Source organism: Hyla sarda, chromosome 2 (assembly GCF_029499605.1).
Source record: "Hyla sarda isolate aHylSar1 chromosome 2, aHylSar1.hap1, whole genome shotgun sequence".
Classification (NCBI taxonomy): Eukaryota; Metazoa; Chordata; class Amphibia; order Anura; family Hylidae; genus Hyla; species Hyla sarda.
In genome coordinates this window covers 307,789,343-307,812,880 of record NC_079190.1, presented here as the reverse complement: position 1 = coordinate 307,812,880, position 23,538 = coordinate 307,789,343, and the positions used below count along the sequence as shown (strand labels likewise).

The following is a 23,538-nucleotide window of genomic DNA, read 5'->3' as shown; positions in this document are numbered from 1 at the left end:
GGCGTATAACACGCGCTTTTTAGGCTAAAATTTTTAGCCTAAAGTCTGTGTGCGTGTTATACGCCGATACACCCCCAGGAAAGGCAGGGGGAGAGAGGCCGTCGCTGCCCGCTTCTCTCCCCCTGCCTTTCCTGGGGTCTAGAGCGCTGCTGCCGGCCCTTCTCACCCCCTGGCTATCGGCCAGGGTATTACCTGAGTCGGGTCCGCGCTGCTGCAGGCCTCCGGCTATGCGCTGAACGGCGCGGTGCATGATGTCAGTGCGCCGCGCCATGCATAGCAACGACGCAGGGGACGCACGCCGGAGGCCTGCAGCAGCGCGGACCCGACTCAGGTAATTATGCCACCGGGGATGGGGGGAGGCAACGGGGCAGCGGCGCCGGCAATGGGTGCCGCTGCCCCTTCTCTCCCCCTGGCTGTCGGCGCCGGCAATGGGGCGCCGGCACCGATAGTCAGGTGGACAGAACGGGCAGCAGCGCCGATAGCCAGCGGGAGAGAAGGGCCGGCAGCAGCGCTCTAGACCCCAGGAAAGGCAGGGGGAGAGAAGCGGGCAGCGACGGCCTCTCTCCCCCTGTCTTTCCTGGGGGTATATCGGGGTATACACGCGCACACACGCACCCTCATTTTACCATGGATATTTGGGTAAAAAACTTTTTTTTACCCAAATATCCTTGGTAAAATGAGGGTGCGTGGTATACCCCGATAAATACGGTACCCCATATGTGGGCGTGAAATGGTCTGCGGACGCACAACAAGGCTCAGGAGTGAGAGCGCACTATGTACATTTGAGGCCTAAATTGGTGATTTGCACAGGGGTGGCTGATTTTAAAATGCTGGTGTTACCCTAAATTTTTCATTTTCACAAGGGAAAATTAGAAAAAAAGCCCACAAAATTTGTAACCCCATTTCTTCTGAGTAAAAAAATATCCCATATGTGGATGTAAAGTGCTCTGCGGGCGAAGTACAATGCTCAGAAGAAAGGGAGCGCCATTTGGATTTTGGAGAGAGAATGTGTCTTAAATTGAAGGCCGTGTGTGTTTAAAAAGCCCCCATAGTGCCGGAACATTGGACATGTGACCCCATATTGGAAACTACACCCCTCACGTAATAAAGGGGTACAGTGAGCATTTACGCACCACAGGTGTCTGACAGATTTTTGGAACAGTCGTCCGTGAATATGAAAAATTGTATTTTTCATTTGCACATGCCACTATTCCAAAGATCTGTCAAAGGCCAGTGGGGTGTAAATACTCACTGCACCCCTTATTAAATTCTCTGAGGGGTGTAGTTTCCAAAATGGGGTCACATGTGGGGGGGTCCACTGTTCTGGCACAATGGGGGGCTTTGTAAACATACATGGCCCCTGACTCACATTCCAAACAAATTCACTCTCCGAAAGCTCAATGGCGCTCCTTCTATTCTGAGCATTGTAGTGCGCCAGCAGAGCCATTGACATCATATTTGTAACCCCATCCATACTCAAAAGAAATGGGGTTACAAATTTGGGGGTCATTTACTCCTATTACCCCTAAATTTGGGGGGTAAAAGCAGCATTTTAGTGAATAAAAATTCATTTACACATCCTACTTTAACCCCTTGAGGAAGGAGCCCATTATGACCTTAAGGACGGGAACATTTTTTGCAAATCTGACCACTTTCACTTTAAGCATTAATAACTCTGGGATGCTTTTACTTATAAATTTGATTCAGATAGTGTTTTTTTTTTTTTTTTTATTATTTTTTTGTGTGACATATTCTACTTTATGGTAGTGGTAAATTTTCCTCGATACTTGCATAATTTCTTGGTGAAAAATTTCAAAATTTTGCATTTTTCTAACTTTGAAGCTCTCTGCTTGTAAGGAAAATAAACATTCCAAATAAAATATATATATTGATTCACAAATACAATATGTCTACTTTATGTTTGCATCATTATAATCCTACAAAACATCCGCAAAATCCAGTAATTGCTACCCGATTAAGTATACATCCTACAAAAAAAATGGTAGACTTTAATATTGTACAATATAGACATAATCTTTATTGAGAACACATACAATATATAAAACATACATATAACATACACAGAACACCACAGGATGACAAACTCACAGGTAAATGGTGGAGTATACTGGGCGGGGAAATAAAATATTTTCCCCTGGGACCATTCGGCTACTATTCTATGGTCTAAATGTAAACAATAGGGCAAGGGGACCACAGGGACTTAGTGCAAAAAAATATCCATGCAAGGCAAAGTGCAAGATACCAGTATTATACAGCCTGGATAAAGTGCTAAAGTGCCAAAATAGCTGCCATACAGAAGTAGCCTAATGGTCCCAGGGGAAAATATTTTATTTCCCCGCCCAGTATACTCCACCATTTACCTGTGAGTTTGTCATCCTGTGGTGTTCTGTGTATTTTATATGTATGTTTTTATATAACGTATTTTTCGCCATATAAGACGCACCCAATTTTAAAGGAGGAAAATCTAGGGAAAAAAAAGATTCTGAACCAAATACTGTAGTAAAATATTTTATATCAGTATAGTTCCCCTACAATAGTTGGCAGTATAGTTCCCCCACAATGGTTGGCAGTATAGTTCCCCCACAATGGTGGGCAGTATAGTTCCCCCACAATGGTGGGCAGTATAGTTCCCCCACAATGGGTGGGCAGTATAGTTCCCCCACAGTGGGTGGGCAGTATAGTTCCCCCACAATGGTAGGCAGTATAGTTCCCCCACAATGGTAGGCAGCTCCTCCCCTCTCCCCCCCACAATGGTTGGCAGTATAGTTCCCCCACAATAGTTGGCAGTATAGTTCCCCCACAATGGTAGGCACTGGCAGCTCCCCCCACAATAGTTGGCAGTATAGTTCCCCCACAATGGTAGGCAGCTCCTCCCCCCCCCCCCCCCACAATGGTTGTCAGTATAGTTCCCCCACAATGGTTGTCAGTATAGTCCCCCCACAATGGTTGGCAGTATAGTCCCCCCACAATGGTTGGCAGTATAGTCCCCCCACAATGGTTGGCAGTATAGTCCCCCCACAATGGTTGGCAGTATAGTTCCCCCACAATGGTAGGCAGCCCCCCCCCCCACAGACATACAGCTTCCAGCCATATACAGTGTACGGCTGGAGGCTGTATGTCTGTACTGCTGCCCCCACAGTGTTCCGGTCACTGCTCCTCTGGCCCGGTGTCGCAAACTACTGCTATGGCCTATGGACCATAGCAGTAGGTGCCTGGACCGGAGGAGTGGTGACCGGAACGCTGAAGATTACACACCGCCGGTCACTTACCAGGCCCCGGTCGGCGCGCGTCTTCCTCCGATCCTCCTGTCCTCCGGCGCCTCTATGGTTGTACGCACGGGACGTCACTGAGGTCCCATGCGTACAACCATAGAGAGGCGGAGGACCGGAGGAGGACGCGCATCGGCCGGGGAATGGTTAGTGACCTGCGGATATCCTTATGTCCCGAAAAGATTTTTCGGGACATAGGGATGTCCGGCATAGGAAAACCTATGATTTTATCTGCCCGGGCCGGCTCCTGTGTGCGGCTGCAGGCGGGGGCCGGCCAGAGCAGGTAAAAACTAATACTGTATATTAAAAACTAGGGGGCCTCCAGCTGTTGTGAAACTACAACTACCAGCATGCCCAGACAGCCTTTGCCGGTCCGGGCATGCTGGGAGTTGTAGTTTCAGAACAGCTGGAGGCACCCTGGTTTTTAGTGTACAGTTATTAGTAATTCACTTGCCCGGCGCCTGGAACTGTATGTTCCAGGCGTAGGGCAATAAACATAGCCGGTGTGAGGTGAAAAATTCACCGGCGGTCATGAGGCTGCTGCGGGTGGGGAGCGGGTAGTCAGCGCTGTACTGCACCGCCGCAGCCTCTGTACTTACCGCTGACTTCCCGCAGCAGCCTTGGGCGTATATTCGCCGTATAAGACGCACCAACTTTTCCCCCCACGTTTTGGGGAAGAAAAAGTGCGTCTTATACAGCGAAAAATACGGTATTGTATGTGTTCTCAATAAAGATTATGTCTATATTGTACAATATTGAAGTCTACCATTTTTTATTTTTTTTTTGTAGGATGTATAATGCTTGCATCATAAAGTTGACATGTTTTTACTTTTGGAAGACATCAGAAGGCTTCAAAGTTCAGCAGCAATTTCCAATTTTTCACAAAATTTTCTAAATCGGAATTTTTCAGGGACCAGTTCAGTTTTGAAGTGGATTTGAAGGGCCTTCAAATTAGAAATACCCCACAAATGACCTCATTATAAAAACTGCACCCCTCAAAGTATCCAAAATGACATTCAGTAAGTTTAACCCTTTAGGTGTTTCACAGGAATAGCAGCAAAGTGAAGGAAAAAATTCAAAATAGTCATTTTTTACACTCGCATGTTCTTGTAGACAGTTTTTTAATTTTTACAAGTGGTAATAGGAGGAAAGCCCCCCAAAATTTGTAACCCAATTTCTCTCGACTAAGGAAGTACCTTATGTGTATGTCAAGTGTTCGGCGGGCGCAGTAGAGGGCTCAGAAGGGAAGGAGCGACAATGGGCTTTTGGAGAGTGAATTTTGCAGAAATGGTTTTGGGGGGCATGTCACATTTAGGAAGCCCATATGGTGCCAGAACAGCAGAAAAACTACACCCCTCAAGGCACGTAACAAGGGGTCCAGTGAGCCTTAACACCTCACAGGTGTTTGATGACTTTTCGCTAATATCGGATGTGTAAATGAAAAAAAAATTTTTTTTCGCTAAAGTGCAGTTTTCCCTCCAAATTTACCACTTTTACAAAAGGTAATGGGAGAAAATGCCCCCCAAAATTTGTAACCCCATCTCTTCTGAGTATGGAAATACTCCATGTTAGAACTTAAAATGCTCTGCCGGCGCACTACAATGCTCAGAAGAGAAGGAGTGCCATTGGGCTTTTGGAAAGCAAATTCGTTTGGAATGGTAGTCAGGGGCCATGTGCGTTTACAAAGCCCCCCATGGTGCCAGAACAGTGGACCCTTCCACATGTGACCCCATTTTGGAAACTACACCCCTCACAGAATTTAGTAAGGGGTGCAGTGAATATTTACACCCCACTGGCTTTTGGTAGATCTTAGGAACAGTGGGCTGTGCAAATGATAAGTTAAATTTTTCATTTTCACTGACCACTGTTCCAAAAATCTGTCAGACACCTGTGGGGCGTAAATGCTCACTGCACCACTTAATACATTACATGAGGGGTGTAGTTTCCAAAATGGGGTCACATGTGGGGGGGTCCATTGTTCTGGCACTATGGGGGCTTTGTAAACACACGTGACCTTCAATTCCGGACAAATTTTCTCTTCAAAATCCTAATGGCGCTCCTTCTCTTCTGAGCATTGTAGTGCGCCAGCAGAGCACTTTACATCCACATAAGGGAGCATTTTATTACTCAGAAGAAATGGGGTTACAAATTATGTAGGGCTTTTTTTCTATTTTCCCTTGTGAAAATGAAAAATTTAGGGTAACACCAGCATTTTAGTGAAATTATTTTTTTTCATTTTCCCATGCAAATTTAATGAAAATTCATCAAACACCTGTGGGGTGTTAAGGCTCACTATACCCCTTGTCACGTTCCGTGAGGGGTGTAGTTTCCAAAATGGGGTCACATGTGGGTATTTATGTTTTTGCGTTTATGTCAGAACCGCTGTAAGATCAGCCACCCCTGTGCAAATCACCAATTTAGGCCTCAAATGTACATGGTGCACTCTCACTCCTGAGCCTTGTTGTGGGTCCACATTTGGGGTATTTCCGTACTCAGGAGAAATTGCGTAAAAAATTTTGGGGGTCTTTTTTTCCTTTTACTGCTTGTGAAAATAAAAAGTATGGGGCACCACCAGCATGTTAGTGTAAAAAAAAAATATATTTTTTACACTAACAGGCTGGTGTAGCCCCCATCTTTTCCTTTTCATAAGGGGTAAAAGGAGAAAAAGACCCCCAAAATTTGTAGTGCAATTTCTCCCGAGGACTAAATTAGGGATTGCATAGGGGTGGACATAGGGGTATTCAACACCAGTGATTCCAAAACAGGGTGCCTCCAGCTGTTGCTAAAGTCCCAGCATGCCTGGACAGTCAGTGGCTGTCCAGAAATGCTGGGAGTTGTTGTTTTGCAACAGCTGGAGGCTCCGTTTTGGAAACACTGCCGCACGATACATTTTTCATTTTTATTGGGGGGGGGGGGGACAGTGTAAGGGGGTGTATATGTAGTGTTTTACTCTTTATTATGTGTTAGTGTAGTGTTGTGTTTTTAGGGTACATTCGCACTGGCGGGTTACGGTGAGTTTCCCGCTAGGAGTTTGTGGTGCGGCGAAAAATTTACCGCAGCCCAAACTTGAAGCAGGAAACTTACTGTAAACCTGCCCGTGTGAATGTACCCTGTACGTTCACATGGTGGGGGGGGCAAACCTCCAGATGTTTCAAAACTACAATTCCCAGCATGTACTGACAGACCGCACATGCTGGGAGTTGTACTTTTGCAACAGCGTGAGGCACACTGGTTGGAAAACCTTCAGTTAGGTTCTGATGCCTAACTCTGTATTTCCCAACCAGTGTGCCTCCAGCTGTTGCAAAACTACAACTCCCAGCATGTACTGATCACCGAAGGGCATGCTGGGAGATGTAGTTATGCAATAGCTGGAGGTAGGCAACTACAACTCCCAGCATACCGAGACAGCTGTTTGCTGTTTGGGCATGCTGGGATTTGCAGTTTTTCAACATCTGGAGGGCTACAGTTTATAGACCACTGCCCAGTGATCTCCGAACTGTGACCCTCCAGATGTTGCAAAACTACAAACTACACTGTTGCAAAAAGGCTCACTGGACCCCTTGTTACGTTCCTTGAGTGGTGTAGTTTCCACAATAGTATGCCATGTGAGGGTTTTTTTTGCTGTCCTGCCACCATAGGAGCTTCCTAAATGGGAAATGCCCCCCAAAAAACATTTCAGCAAAATTTGCTTTCCAAAAGCCAAATGTGACTCCTTCTCCTCTGAGCATTGTAGTGCACCTGACGTCCACACATGGGGTATTTCCATACTCAGAAGAGATGGGGTTACAAATTTTGGGGTGCATTTTTTACTATTACACCTTGTAAAAATGTAAAATTTGAGTAAAAAGCAGCATTTTAGTGAAAAATTTTTTTTTTTTTTTCATTTACACATCCAACTTTAACGAAAAGTCGTCAAACACCTGTGGGGTGTTAAGGAGCACTGGACCCCTTGTAACATTCCTTGAGGGGTGTAGTTTCCAAAATAGTATGCCATGTGGGGTTTTTTTTTTTTTTGCTTTCCTGGCACCATAGGGGCTTCCTAAATGCGACATGCCCCCCAAAAACCATTTCAGAAAAACTCACTCTCCAAAATCCCATGGTTGTTCCTTCCCTTCTGAGCCCTCTAATGCGCCTTCCGAGCACTTCACATACACATATGAGGTATTTTCTTACTCAAGAGAAATTGGGTTACAAATTTTACGAAGATTTTTCTCCTTTTACTCCTTGTAAAATTTCAAAAACTGGGTTTACAAGAACATGTAAAAAATGAAGATTTAGAATTTTCTCCTTCACTTTGCTGCTATTACTGTGAAACACCTAAAGGGTTAACACACTTACTGAATATCATTTTGAATACTTTGAGGGGTGCAGTTTTTATAATGGGGTCATTTATTGGGTATTTCTAATATGAAGGCCCTTCAGTTCCACTTCAAATCTGAACTGGTCCCTGAAAAATTCTGATTTTGAAATTTTTGTGAAAAAAATTGGAAAATTGCTGCTGTACTTTGAAGCCCTCTGATGTCTTCCAAAAGTAAAAACATGTCAACTTTATGATGTAATCATAAAGTAGACATATTGTATATGTGAATAAATATATAATTTATTTGGAATGTCTATTTTCCTGGTAAGCAGAGAGCTTCAAAGTTATCAAAATGCAAAATTTTACATTTTTTCATCAAATTTGGGAATTTTTCACCAAGAAACGACGCAAGTATCGATGAAATTTTACCTCTAACATAAAGTAGAATATGTCACGAAAAAACAATCTCTGAATCAGAATGAAAGGTAAAAGCATCCCAGAGTTATTAATGCTAAAAGTGACAATGGTCAGATGTGCAAAAAACACTCTGGTACTTAAGGCCAAAATGGGCCTGGTCCTTAACCCCTTAAGGACCCTTGACGTACACGTACGTTATGACACCCTGGTACTTAAGGACCCATGACGTACGCGTACGTCATGGACAATTCCGGTCCCCGCCGGAAATCATTCAGCTGGTATCCCGTGCAAACGCCCAGGGGGGTCATTAGACCCCCCCCATGTCGGCGATCGCAAAAAAAAGCAAGCGAATTCACACTTGTGAATCGGTGTTGCGGGTCACTGGTGACCTGCTGACCCGGAGATACAAGGTGATCACCCCCGATCACCTCCTGTATCTATGTACCTCTTGTATCTATGGGGAGGTGGTGATTTCGTCACCCCCCCCCCTCCCCCCAGGATCGCTGCTATTGGCTGGATTATAGTCCAGCCAATAGCAGCCGGCAGGGGAGGGGTTAACAGGCATCCTCCTGCAGCTACCGCGGCTGGCTGGGTTCAGTCAGCGGTCAGAGCTGCTGGAGGAAGAACGGGACCCCCCCCTCTGCTGAGATTGGAGCCCCCACAGAAGTAAAGAAGCCCCCCATAGATCAGGAAAATAATACAATCCAGGGGAAGGTAGGGTAAAAAGTTAAATAAAAAATCCCCCTAATAGGTCCCCAAGGGTCCGCCGCAATTTTTCAGTGTGACCCGGGCCCTATTAGGGGGCTCAGGGTGCTGCATTTGGCCCCCCATTTTTTTTTGGCCCGCAGCGCCTCCCCCCCATACAGTTTATAGTCACACCAATCACACACAGTACATACTCCACCCCCCCCCCCCCCCGACACCACTGCCACCGTAGAAAAAGGGGATGGCTCGCCAGGCATCAGGCATTTTCGGCAGCGGAGGCATACGCTTTTCTTGCCTCCGATTCAGAATCTGCCAGTGAGGACGGTGAAGATACAACACTCCGGTGTTCTTCATCTTCCTCCTCATCATCTAGCAGTGATGACAAGTCCCCTGTACGGCGGCGGAGACGCCGCCAGGCGAGGCCACGCACCCCCCATGATAGTGGCCCAGTGGCCGGCACTGGTACTAGGAGTCCGACCCCCCCCCCCCCCCCCAGACAATTTTACCGGAGCCCCCTTCCGGTGAACCTGTCTGGAGACCCCCAGAGGGTTATCAACCACGGGTTCTGGAGTTTGTTGGCGACTCCGGAATCCGGATTGACACGGCCGGGTTTACTGAAATTGACTATTTCAGTTATTTTTTCAGCGACTGCCTGGTCAATCTAATGGTGGAGCAGACGAATCTGTATGCCAGGCAGTTCATCGCCCACCACCCTGATTCCGGGCCCAATGAATGGCGCGCCATTGATGCAGCAGGGATGAGGACATTTTGGGGCCTCTTGCTGCATATGGGCCTGGACAAAAAGCCTAGTGTCAGGCACTACTGGAGCGGGGACGTCCTATACAAGACCCCACTTAACAGTATGGCCATGACACGGAAGCGGTTCGAGGCCATTCGGAAATGCCTTCATTATGCTGTTAATGAGGCATGTCCACCCCGAAGTGATCCCACCTATGACCGGCTTTACAAAGTGAGGCCGGTCATCGATCACTTTGGGGCCAAATTTTGGGAGGCCTACGTACTGCTCAGGGAGCTCTCGGTTGATGAGTCTCTTATCAGTTTTAAGGGGAGACTCATCTTCCGCCAGTATATTCCCTCGAAGCGGGCGCGATATGGCGTGAAGCTCTATAAACTTTGTGAGAGTACCTCCGGGTACACTCTCAAGTTTAGAGTGTATGAGGTCCGAGATTCCCATATTGAACCCCCAGATTGTTCCCCCACTCTGGGTGTTAACGGGAAACTCGTTTGGGAGCTTGTGCACCCATTGCTGGATAAGGGTTACCACGTGTACGTGGACAACTTTTATACCAGCATCCCTCTGTTCACATACCTTGCCGCCAGATCGACGTCCGCTTTTGGGACCGTGCGGAAGAATCAGAGAGGCCTCCCTCTAAATTTGATCCAGACACCTATTCCCAAGGGTGAGTCCCATGCCCTTGCGCATGAAAACCTGTTGTTGGTCTAGTATAAGGATAAGATGGATGTCCTTATGCTGACCACTATTCATGGCAACGGCAGCTCAACTGTCCCTGTGCGAGGTACCATAACACCGGTCCTCAAGCCCGATTGTATTCTGGACTACAATCGGTATATGGGGGGAGTTGATCTTTCTGATCAAGTCCTCAAGCCATACATGGCCATGCGCAAAACACGGGTATGGTACAAAAAAGTTGCAGCCTACTTGATACAGGTTGCCATGTACCACTCTTTTGTACTGTACCAGAACGCTGGCAACACAGGGACATACCTCCAGTTCCAAGAAGAAGTCCTAAAGGTCCTGATCTTTGGCGACCGGGAAAGAGCAGGCCGGACTTCCCAAGGAACTGGAGTTATAGGTGCCAGGATCGTCCCAGGCCAACACTTTCCAGGTGAAGTCCCCCACACTGGAAAGAAGGGACGAACCCAGAAAAGAAGCAGAGTGTGTTACAGGAGGGGGATACGGAAGGATACCACCACTCCATGTGACACTTGCCCCGATCATCCGGGCCTCTGCATTAAGGATTGCTTCAGGGAGTATCACACTTCCATGCAGTACTAAATTTTCCCTTCTCATTTTAGTTTTCCATAATTTTACCCCAATGTACCAAGTCCAGAGTACATTCCAAGTTTTAAACCCATAAACCACTAAATTGCCCAAATTAATGTTGCATCTGAAAAAAAAACAAAAAAAAAAACTGATAAGACCTCTGGGGGTATTATTTTTTTTTACAAAAAAAAATGGGTCACTGAGTCACTATCATCGGGGACTTTTTATGTTGCCTCAAATGCGCAGCGCTCTCTCTCCACCTCACGCATTTGAGGCAACAGGTTAGGGACGGCCACACATCACATTCCCAGAATGATGATTCAGAGCACAGGATTTGGGGTGGGCATATTTTTTTGTTTTGGTTAGGCTCTGGGTCATCATTCTGGGAACGTAATTTATAATTTTATGTCCCACTGTACCCCATTTTAGTTATTTAGTGTACCCCAGTTATTTACCCCATGTAATGCACCTTGAGGGGGGTCCCACTGTTCTGGCTCCATAGGAGAAAGCCAAAGCTCAAGGACCCTGACTGATCTCCGGCACCTCCTGAGACCGGTGTGCGTGCTGTTTACGCCAAGATATGAGGTATGCCCTTACTCCAAAGAAATGTATTTACAATGACATTTTCTCCTTTTACCACTTGTGAAAATGAAAAATTTGGGGTAACCCCAGCATTTTAGTGTAAAAAAAATCAAATTTTTCATTTTCACATCCCACTTCATGAATATTTATCAAACACCTGTGTTAAGGCTCACTGTACCCCTTGTTACGTTCCTTGAAGGGTGTAGTTTCTAAAATAGTATGCCATGTGTTTTTTTTTTTTTTTTGCTGTCCTGGCACCATAGGGGCTTCCTAAATGCGATATGCCCCCCAATTTCAGCAAAATTTGCAAATGTGACCCCCTTCTCTTCTGAGCATTGTAGTGCGCCCGCAGTGCACTTGACGTCCACACATGGGGTATTTCCATACTCAGAAAAGATGGGGTTACACATTTTGGGGGTAATTTCTCTTATTACCCCTTGTAAAAATGTAAAATTTTGGGAAAAAACTGCGTTTTAGTGGAAAATAAGAATAAAAAAATAATTTACACATCCAAAGTCATCAAACACCTGGGGGGTGTTGAGGCTCACTGTACCCCTTGTTATGTTCCTTGAGGGGTGTAGTTTCCAAAATAGTATGCCATGTTTTTTTTTTTTTGCTGTCCTGGCACGATAGGGGCTTCCTAAATGCGATATGCCCCCCCATTTCAGCAAAATTTGCAAATGTGACCCCCTTCTCTTCTGAGCATTGTAGTACACCAACAGAGCACCTTACGTGCACATATGAGGTATTTCCATACTCAGAAGAGATGGGGTTACAAATTGTGGGGGTCATTTTCTCCTATTACCCATTGTAAAAATTTAAAATGTGGTTGAAAACCAACATTTTAGTGAAAAAAATAAATCATTTACACGTCCAACTTTAACGAAAAGTCGTCAAACAGCTGTGGGGTGTTAAGGCTCACTGTACCCCTTATGTTTCTTGAGGGGTGTAGTTTCCAAAATAGTATGCCATGTGGTTGTTTTTTTTTTTGCTGTCCTGGCACCATAGGGACTTCCTAAAGGGGACATGCCCCCAAAAAAACATTTCAGCAAAATTTACTTTGCAAAAGCCAAATGTGACTCCTCTTCTGAGCATTGTAGTGTGCCAACAGAGCATTTGACGTGCACATATTAGGTATTTCCATACTCAGAAGAGATGGGGTAACAAATTTTGGGGGGGCATTCTTTCCTATTAACCCTCTGTTCCTGATACGGGCATCAGGTGTCAGCTGAGATCACTGTGAACATCACAAAAAAAAAAAAATGAATGATTTTCCTCTGTAAAAAAAAGTACTGGAAGAATTAGTTTAGTAGAAAGTAATTTACAAATCTGTTTAACTTTCTGGCTCCAGTTCATTTAAAAAAATAAATAAAAATTCTGCCGGAGTACCCCTTTAGCCCCTTAAGTACATAGCGTTTTTTCCGTTTTTGCATTTTTGCTTTTCCTCCTTACCTTTTAAAAATCATAACCCTTTCAATTTTGCACCTAAAAATCCATATGATGGCTTATTTTTTGCACCACCAATTCTACTTTGTAATGACATCAGTCATTTTACCCAAAAATCTACGGCGAAACATTAAAAAAAAATCATTGTGCGAAAAAATGGAAGAAAAAACGTCATTTTGTAAATTTTGGGGGCTTCTATTTCTACGCAGTACATTTTTCAATAAACATATCACCTTATCTTTATTCTGTAGGTCCATACGTTAAAATTGATACCCTACTTATTTAGGTATGATTTTTTTTTTATTACTTCGGAAAAAAAATCATAGCTACATTTATACGTTTTAAAATTGTCCTTCTGACCCGTATAACTTTTTTTTTTTTTTTTTTTATAGTTCCATGTATGGGGCGCTTTTCATAAATTTTTTTGTTATAAAAAGTGACCAAAAGTATGCTATTTTGGACTCCATTTGTACGCCATTGACTGTGCAGTTTAATTAATTATATATTTTTATAGTTTGGACATTTACGCATGCGGCGATACCACATATGTTTACATCTGTTTATTTTTATATGCAGTTTTTTTTTTATTTTATTCATGGTAAAAGGGGGGTGATTCAAACTTTTAAGGAAGGGGATCAAATGATCTTTAACTTTTTTTGTTCACTTTTTTTTTTTTTTTTGCAGTGTTATATCTCCTATATGGGGCTATAACACTGCACACACTGATCTTTTGCACATATCACTGCAAAGCCATAGCTTTGCATTGATCAGTGTTATTGGCGGTTGATTGCTCAAGCCTGGATTTCATGCTTGCAGCAATCAATCGCCGTTCGGACGTGCAGGAGTCAGGTAAGGCACTTTCCTGCTGCGTCCTAGCTGATAAAATCGCAATGTCCTGATCAGCCTGACTGAGCTGCCGGGATGCTTTTACTTTCACTTTTAGACTCTGCGATCAACTTTGATCGTCGCATCTAAAGAGTTAATGCTGGACATCTGCCAGAACGGCAATGTCCGGCATTAGCCACGGGTCCTGGCTGCTGATAGCAGCCAGGACCGTGCGGGTATGATGCGAGCTCTGCTCCTGAGCTTGCTTCATAAAGCTCCCATGCCGCAGCGGCGGGTATACCCGTCATTCTGTGGCAAGGGGTTAAACAGGAATTTAGCTGGGGGGGTGTTGCTTGAAATAAATCTCATATAGAATTCACAGTATTTACCTCCATAATCAGTCACACACTTTTCCCATATCTTGCAGCGCGTGCGTGTGTGTGTGTATGTATGTATATATATATATGTATATATATGTGTGTGTGTATATATATATATATATATATATATATATATATATATATATATATATATATATAATAATATTTTGCAGGTTTTCCTTACAAAGCATGTAGAGGTCTGTAATTTTTATCTTAGGTACTCATCAACTGTGAGACTAAATCTTAAACAAAAATCCAGAAAACCACATTGTATCATTTAAAAAATGTATTTGTATTTTATTGCGTGATGTAAGTATTTGATCACCTGCCAGCCAGTAAGATTTTCGGCTCTCACATACCTGTTACTCTTTTCTTTAAGAAGCATCCTGTTCTCCACTCATTACCTTTATTAACTGCACCTGTTTGATAATGTGTGGACAGGTGTCTATTATACAGGTAACAAGTTCTAACAGACTCCAACCTCTCCACAATGGCTAGACAAGACAGCTGTGTAAGGACATTAGGGATAAAATTGTAGACCTGCACACGACAGGACAATAGGCAAGCAGCTTGATGAGAAGGCAACTGTTGGGCAATTATTCGAAAATGGAAGAAGTTCAAGATGGTGGCAATCTCCCTTGGTCTGGGGCTCCATGCAAGATCTCTCGTGGGGCATCAGTGATCATGAGGAAGGTGAGGGATCAGCCCAGAACTACACGGCAGGACATGGTCAATGACCTGAAGAGAGCTGGGGCCACAGTCTCAAAGAAAACCATTATTAACACACTACGCCGCCATGGATTAAAATCCTGCAGCGCATGCAAGGTCCCCCTCCTCAGACAAGTTCATGCCCAGTTTGGTCTAAACTTCAATGATGTGTTTTGAGGAAGAAGGATGAGTACAACCCCAAGAACAGAATCCTAACCGTGAAGCATGGAGGTGGAAACGTCATTCTTTGGGGCTACTTTTCTGCGAAGGGGACAGGACGACTGCACTATATTGAGAGGATGGGGCCATGTATCACAAGATCTTGGCCAACAACCTCCTTTCTTTGGTAAGAGCATTGAAGTTGGGTCATGGCTGAGTCTTCCAGCATGAAAACGATCCGAAACACACAGCTTGGGCAACTAAGGAGTGGCTCCTTAAGAAGCATCTCAAGGTCCTGCAGTGGCCTAGCCAGTCTCCAGACCTGAACCCAATAGAAAATCTTTAAAGAGAGCTGAAAGTCCATATTGCCCAGCAACAGCACCAAAACCTAAAGTATCAGGAGAATATCTGTATAGAGGAGTGGGCCAAAATCCCTGCTGCAGTGTGCGCAAACTTGGTGAAAAACTACAGGAAACATTTGATCTCTGTAATTGCAAACATAGATTTCTGTAAAAGATGTTTGTTATGCTTCTCTTGTGTATCAAATGCTTTTTTTTTTTTTTTTTTTTACACTTCTCTATTATTTATATTTCAATTACAATAATTATAAGTTCTCTAAAAAAAAATGTCATCTTCAAGATCTTCACATTTTATAACAATTTACAAATAGAAGCCCTCCCCCCTTTACAATTCTCAAATCGGGGTTCAGTGCCATGTCCAACCCACCCCCAACCCACAAATAATGATATATTCATTTAATTTACTTCTAGCACTAATCCCTTCCTCTTCCTTACCCCTAAGGCTAGGGAGAAGAAGAAAAAAAAAAAAAAAAAAAGAGAGATGGATGATAATGTTTTTTCCATATATATTAAAAAATTTCCCTCTCCTCCCCCACCGCCCAACTTTTCATTTTGGGCCCCACCACACCACTCACTTTGCCTCCTTCCACTTTCACAACCATCTTTTTCCTCCGGTTCTTGGCTGCTTTTTGTTTTTAAAGATATATACCATCTTAGATTCCTGTCTATTTTAGCCTGCTCCCCTTGCCAGCAAGTTATGTTGCACTTCTGTTCAACCTCCGTTCCTGACATCCTCCTGATCTACTGATGGTATGTTTTACACACATCCAGGATCAAAAAGCTCGAGGAGAAGCTACTACTCACTCAACTCCTCTTATTTTACTCGCTGAACTATTTTGCAGCTTTTTCCGTTTTCTTCTTTTTTTTTTTCTTTCTCTTTCCTTCCCTTTTCCTTTCTTTTTAAGGGAGGCAAATCCTCATTCATTCCTACACCAAGTTTAGCAGGAGAGCCCACCACCCCTCAACATCCATTCCACTGACAAAATAGAAAAGAGGAGGAAGAGAGGCAAAGGTATCAAATACTTATGTCATGCAATAAAATGTTAAATATCTTTTTAAGAATCATATAATTTGATTTTCTGGATTTTTGTTTTAGATTCCATCTCTCACAGTTGAAGAGTACCTACAATAAAAATTACAGACCTCTACATGCTTTGTAAGTAGAAAAGCCTGCAAAATCGGCAGTGTATCAAATATTTGTTCTCCCTACTGTATGTATGTGTAGAAATAGATATACATAAATGTAAATTTGTTATATAATATAAAGCTCCAAAGCCACCACACTACCTGGATATGTTTTCCCTGTAAACGGTCCTGTCTGAGATGCCTGGGTCCTGTGGCCCCTGTTGTTGTCTTTGTCTGCCTGATATTCTTTGCCACTCTTCCTTCCCCTTGCCTACATCCCCCAGCAATCATTTTTGTTTTAGATTCCATCTCTCACAGTTGAAGAGTACCTACAATAAAAATTACAGACCTCTACATGCTTTGTAAGTAGAAAAGCCTGCAAAATCGGCAGTGTATCAAATATTTGTTCTCCCTACTGTATGTATGTGTAGAAATAGATATACATAAATGTAAATTTGTTATATAATATAAAGCTCCAAAGCCACCACACTACCTGGATATGTTTTCCCTGTAAACGGTCCTGTCTGAGATGCCTGGGTCCTGTGGCCCCTGTTGTTGTCTTTGTCTGCCTGATATTCTTTGCCACTCTTCCTTCCCCTTGCCTACATCCCCCAGCAATCATTGCAGCTGTGCTCTGCCAGTCAGCTCACTCTCTGAACCTTTCTCTGCTGCACAGAGAAGGAGGTTGGAGGCTGCTCTCAGTGTCTGACTGGCTAAGGATGCACACACCTCCCAGTTCTCAGTAATAAAGAGAACATGGCTCATCATTGCAGGGCAGAAACCACATGGTCTGTCTCTCTCAGGAGGCTGGGGGCTGGTTTCCGAGAGGGATTTGGATAGAAACAGTGGATGGCTGGATGATGTCATTCCCTCACTTCATGCATATGTAAGTGACAACCAAAGAGGGCAAATTGCTCTGTATAGCTAATTAATGATATTTACACAATGAAATAGGTTGATGAGAGGGAAAGGAATGGGCTATGGGTTTAGTTCCCCGGAGTATCCCTTTAACACACTTTTACACAATTTTTTAGTCTCCATTGAGGACTATTACATGCAATCTTAGCCACTTAAGGACGCAGGGCGTATGTGTACGCCTCCATTCCTGAGTCCTTAAGGACCTGTACGCCCTTAGTATTTCAGGGACCTGACCAGGATGCCTACTGAAATCATTCAGCAGGCATCCCGTGACAACGCCTGGGAGGGTCCTGAGACCCAAATTCATATAGGCGATTTTCAGTGATTCTGGGCTGATCTGGTCTCTAAACCGATAGCCCAGAAAATAGAGATGATCGGAGCTGTCAGAAACGTCTTTGACAGCTCCGATCATCCCTATTTTCTGGGCTATCTGTTTAGAGACCAGATCAGCCCAGAATGACTGAAAATCGCCTATATGAATTTGGGTCTCAGGACCCTCCCAGGCGTTGTCACGGGATGCCTACCTGAAGGATAGGAGTAAGGTGGCAGGGGTGCCACCTCCTCCTATCCCCTGCCATTGGTTGGTTAGGACTGATCGACCAATGGCTGGGGGGGGGGGGGGGGGGGGTTAAAGTTGAAATCCCCGCTCTGCCCACCCCTGGATGTCCGGGCAGAGCGGGGGTAAGATCAGGCCATGCTGAATGTTGTAGTAGTATGCTTCCAGCTGTTGCATAACTACAACCCCCAGCATGAACGGACAGCCAAAGGGCATGCTGGGAGTTTAACAGGGTACATTGACATGGGCGGGGGTTTACAGTGAGCTCTCACTGCAAGTTTGAGATGCAGCAAGTTTTCTGCTGCAGCTCAAAACTCCCTACAGGAAACCCGCTGTGAACCCGCCCACTTTGCTGTTCTGGCACCATAGGGGCTTCCTAAATGTGACATGCCCCCCCAAAACCATTTCAGCAAAATTCACTCTCCAAAATCCCATTGTTGCTCCTTCCCTTCTGAGCCCTCTAGTGCACCCACAGAGCACTTTAAATCCACGTATGAGGTATTTCCTTACTCGAGAGAAATTGAGTTACAAATTAAAGAGTGATTTCTCCCCTTGTAAAAATTCAAAAACTGGGTCTACAAGAACATGTGAGTGTAAAAAATGAAGATTTTGAATTCTCTCCTTCACATTGCTGCTATTCCTGTGAATCACCTAAAGGATTAACACACTTTCTGAATGTCATTTTGAATACTGTGAGGGTGAGCAGTTTTTATATAACTGGGTCATTTGTGGGTCAATTTCTAATATGAAGGCCCTTCAAATCAACTTCAAAACTGAACTGTTCCTATTGACCTTTTGACCCCCTTTTTAAATATTGGCACTACATTTGCGATGCATCAGTCCTGTGGAACAGTCCCTGTCACTATAGAGTCCCTGAATATGAAAAAATAGGGGTCTGTCTATTTCATTACTTAATTCCTTTAGAACACGGGCGGTGAATGCCATCTGGACCTGGCGATTTGTCTGTTTAGATTTTTTGTAGGTGTCACTGTACTTCTTCCTGGGTTAGACAGGTGACCTGTACTGGGGAGTTTACCTAATCATATACTGTATTTCACCTGGCATTTCACTTTCCTCGGTGAATACAGAGGAGAAGAATTTGTTTAATATATTTGCTTTTTCCTGATCCCCGTTTATAATGTCTTCTTTATCATTTTTAACCTTTTTGCTCTTTATATAGTTAAAGAACATTTTGGGGTTAGTTTTACTCTTTACTTTAGCAATGAGTCTTTGTCTATATTTTTGTGTCTTTTCTGTTTTTAACATATTAAAAATTTCTATAGCTTTTTAATGCTGCTTCACTATCGTCCTGTTTTAGTAGTTGAAATGCTTTATTTTTGTCATTTATTGCCCCCTTAACATTTTTATTCATCCATATTGGATTTCTTTTATTCCTGACCCTTTTTTTCCCCATAAGGTACCTACATCTTACAGTGAGAATTTAAGATATTTTTAAGTCTCCGATTTACTGTCAGTTTTCTTGTTTTTGATGACATTATCCCATTTTATATTGTTAAGGGCTTCTCTGAGTTGATGAAACTTTGCCTTCCCAAAGTTTATTGCTTTTGTGGCCCCTTGCAAGATTCCCTTATTGAAGAACAAGCTATAATGTATATTATGATCACTATTTCCTAGGTGTCCTTCTTCTTACACATTAGTTACTCTGTCAGGTCTGTTGGTTAATATTAAGTCTAGCAGGGCGCCCCTCTGTCCAGGCCCTGCACCATTTGGGACAGAAAATTGTCTTTGAGCTATAGTCAGAAACTTGTTTCCTTTATGAGATTCACAGGTCTCAGTCTCCCAGTTTATATCGGGATAGTTAAAGTCCCCCATTATTGTCACATCATTCTGATTTGCTGCCTTGCTTATTTGCCTCAGTAATTGATCTTCTGACTCTTCCATTATGTCTGGTGGCTTATAGCAAACCCCTGTCAGGTCTGTTGGTGGAAAACTGAAAGCGTTATGATTTTTAGAAGGTGAGGAGGAAAAAACGAATGCCCAAAAATGAGAAAAACAGAGTCCTTAATGTGGTATGCTTACTGCTCCGTAATGGGTTAAGTCCCCCCTGAACTAATTTCTAAGGACACTCCACCTACCCTTAACTTGCACCATGACCACTGGGACGTTACCAGCCCCTCCCAGTAATCTGTAAACCCGATCCTTGATGTGCCGAACAAGAGTGCCATAAATACAACACACTGTTTGATTATACTGGTCTTTTTGACAGATCCCTCTGTCTGTCCCCCTAATAACTGAGTATGCCGCTACCAGCACCTGTCTGGCCTGCCCTTAACTCCTTTTCCCCTCTGTACTGAAGCCGATACCCCACCCTGGCTGTCAGAGGCAGTCTGATTTTAAATGTCACAAATACATAAATAAATGGAGCAGTCCTGCCAGGCTAGTGGTATAAGATGAAAGACTTTTGGCTCAGGATTGATCAGTAGTATCAGTGCTTTGCTGCTCTAGCCTGCCAAGGTCCGATCGGAGGGCAAGGATTCAGGTATGGACTCTCCCACCGTCCACTTAGCTGATCGGGACATCCGCAGCAAAATCATGGGTCCCGATTAGCTCCGTTGAGCTACTGGCAAAGTTAGATCCTGCATTTAGACACCGCAATAAACTTTGATCGCAATCTCTAAAGGGTTAATGCCGGCCATCGGCTCGATCGGCAATGTCCGGCAATAACCGGGGGTCTCGGCCGCTGAGAGCAGGCGGGATTCACCGGGTATGAAGCGCATTCAGGATGGGTACAGGTACACCCTTGGTCCTTAAAGGGATACTCTGGTGGAAGACATTTTTTTTTAAATCAACTGGTGCCAAAAAGTAAAACATTGCTTATATTTAAAAAAATCTTAATCCTTCCAATGCATATCAGCTGCTGTATACTACAGAGGAAATTCTTTTAGAATTTCCATTTTGTCTGACCACAGTGCTCTCTGCTCACACCTCTGTCCATTTTAGGAACAGTTCAGAGCAGCATATGTTTGCTGTGGGGATTTTCTTCTGCTCTGGACAGTTCCTGACATGGACAGAGGTGTCAGCAGAGAGCACTTAGGACAGACAGAAAAGAAATCCAAAAATAAAATAATTTCCTCTCTAGTATACAGCCGCTAAGAAGAACTGGAAGGATTAATATTCTTAAATAGAAGTAAATTACAAATCTGTTTAACTTTCGGGCACTAGTTAAGTTAAAAAAAATATATATTCTACCGGAGTACCCCTTTAACCTATTGGGGACGGAGGCCGTACCTGCATTCCCTCCGCATGTCCGATCACTGCCACTCGCCGGGCGGTGATCAGACCAGGATTAAAGTTAATTTCCCCTGCTCTGCCCACTGATCGAAGTCCGGGCAGAGCGGGGTGAGGGGCGGAACACGGGCAGCGAGGTGGGGAGCATGGTCCGCTTACCGGACCGGCGGAGGCGGAATCCTGGAGCAGCAGCGGCATCGGTGGCAGCAGAAGGAGTGCGGCCGGAAAGTGCGGCGTGGAGAAGGCTGCAGTGAAGATCGCGGTAAGTGATCTTCACTTTGGCCTTCTAAAAGCTGCAAAACTACAACTTCAAGCATGCCCAGACAGCCACTATACGGTGGTCTCCAAACTGTAGCCCTCCAGACGTTGCAAAACTACAATTCCCAGCATGGCCAGACAGTCGGTGATGCTGGGCATGTAGTTCTGCAATATCTGGCCCTTCAAATGTTGAAGAACTAAAACTCCCAGCATGCCTGGACAGTCTGGGCATGCTTGGAGTTGTAGTTTTGCAACATCTGGAGGGCTACAGTTTGGAGACCACTACTTAGCGGTCTTCAAACTTTTCTTCCCCAGTTGTCCATAACTACAACTCCTAGCATGCCCTGACTGTCCAGGCATGCTGGAAGTTGTAGTTCTTCAACATCTGAAGGGCCAGATATTGCAGAACTACACGCCCAGCATCCCTGACTGTCTGGCCATGCTGGGAATTGTAGTTTTGCAACAGCTGTAGGCACACTTGTAGGGAAACACCTGAACTAGAGTCTGTTTCCTAACTCAGTGATTCCAACCCGTGTGCCTCCAGCTGTTACAAAACTACAACTCTCAGAATGCACTGACAGATCTTACATGCTGGGAGTTGTAGTTTTGCAACAGCTGGAGGCACACTGGTTGAAATCACTGAGCTAGACTAGAGTCTGTTTTCTAATTCAGTGGTTCCCTACCAATGTGCCTACAGCATGTACGGTCTGTCAGTGCATTCTGGGAGTTACCATTTTGCCACAGCTGAAGGTTTGGGGCGCTCCCCCATGTGAATGTACAGGGTACATTGACGCGGGTGGGTTTACAGTGGGTTTCCTTCTACAAGTTTGGGCTGCGGCAAATTTTCCACCGCAGCTCAAACTCCCAGTGGAAAACTTACTGTAAACCCTTACCTAAAAACCACTACACTAACAAATAATAAAAAGTAAAACACTAAATCTACACACCCTTAAACGTCCCGTTCCCCCCCCCCCCCCCCCCAATAAAAATGAAAAACGTCTCATACGGCAGGGTTTCCTAAACGGAGCCTCCAGCTGTTACAAAAGCACAACTCCCAGTATTGCCGGACAGCCATAGACTGTCATGGCAGGCTGGCAGTCTTGCAACAGCTGGAGGCACCCTGTTTGGGAAACACTGCTGTAGGGTTTTGGTGGAGACAAGCCCCCATCCTTGTAACCGGGTCCGCCCCTTTTGCAAATTCCTTATTTAGGCCTCAAATGCGCATGGCGCGCTCTCACTACAGTGCCCTGTCGTATTTCAAGGCAACAGTTTAGGGCCACATATGGGGTGTTTTTTGTACTCAGGAGAAATTGCATTACAAATTTTGGGGGAATTTTTCTCCTTTTACCCCTTATGAAAAGATAAAGTTGGGGGCTACACCAGCATGTTAGTGTAAAAAAATTTAAATGTTTACACTAACCATGCTGGTGTTGCCCCATACTTTTCATTTTCACAAGAGGTAAAAGGAGAAAGACCCTAAAAATTTCTAACGCAATTGCTTCTGAGTACGGAAATACCCCATATGTGTACTTAAAATGCTCTGCGGACGAACTACATGGCTCAGGAGTGAGAGAGCGTCATGTACATTTGTGGCCTAAATTGGTGGTTTGCACAGGGGTGGCTGATCGTTAAAACTGTTCTGACATGAATGCAGAAAAAAAAAAGAAAACGCCCACAAGGAACATAACAAGGGGTATAGTGAGCCTTAACAACCCACAGGTCTTGAGTTGGACATGAAAATTAAAAATTAGTTTTTCCCCTGAAATGCTGGCGTTACCCCAAATTTTTCATTTTCACAAGGGGTAATAGGAAAATAGCACCCCAAAATTTGTAACCGCATTTATTCTCAGTATAATAAATACCCCATATGTGGATGTAAAGTGCTCTGCGGGCGAGAAGGGGCACCATTGGGCTTTTTGAGAGAGAATAAGGCTGGAATTGAAGGCTATGTGGGTTTACAAAGCCCCCATGGTGCCAGAACAGTGGACCCCTTTCACATGCGACCCCCTTTTGGAAACTACATCCTTCACGAATATAACAAGGAGTGCAGTAAGCATTTATAACCCACAGGTGTCTGACAGATTTTTGGAACAGTCATCCATACAAATGAAAAATGTAATTTTTCATTTGCACAGCCCACTGTTCCAAAGATCTGTCAAATGCTAGTGGGGTGTTAATGCTCACAGCACCCCATATTAAATTCTGTGAGGGGTGTAGTTTTGCAAATAGTATTCC

At 44.2% G+C, this 23,538-nt stretch overlaps 1 protein-coding gene across 5 annotated transcripts in view; it reads left to right on the top strand.

The window, feature by feature from the left end:
- ILRUN (inflammation and lipid regulator with UBA-like and NBR1-like domains) overlaps window positions 1-23,538 on the top strand; it is a 168,496-nt gene that overhangs the window by 76,889 nt on the left and 68,069 nt on the right. Inside the window, exon 5 of one of the 5 annotated variants that reach the window (XM_056557658.1) lies at window positions 16,625-16,684. The exons of 3 other annotated variants lie outside the window; for them this stretch is intronic. In XM_056557658.1, the coding sequence (XP_056413633.1) occupies window positions 16,625-16,660 (36 nt within the window). In that variant the 3' untranslated portion in view covers window positions 16,661-16,684. Of the gene's footprint in view, window positions 1-16,293; window positions 16,354-16,624; window positions 16,685-23,538 lie in introns of all 5 variants that reach the window. One more of the 5 variants, XM_056557657.1, reaches the window with a different exon arrangement.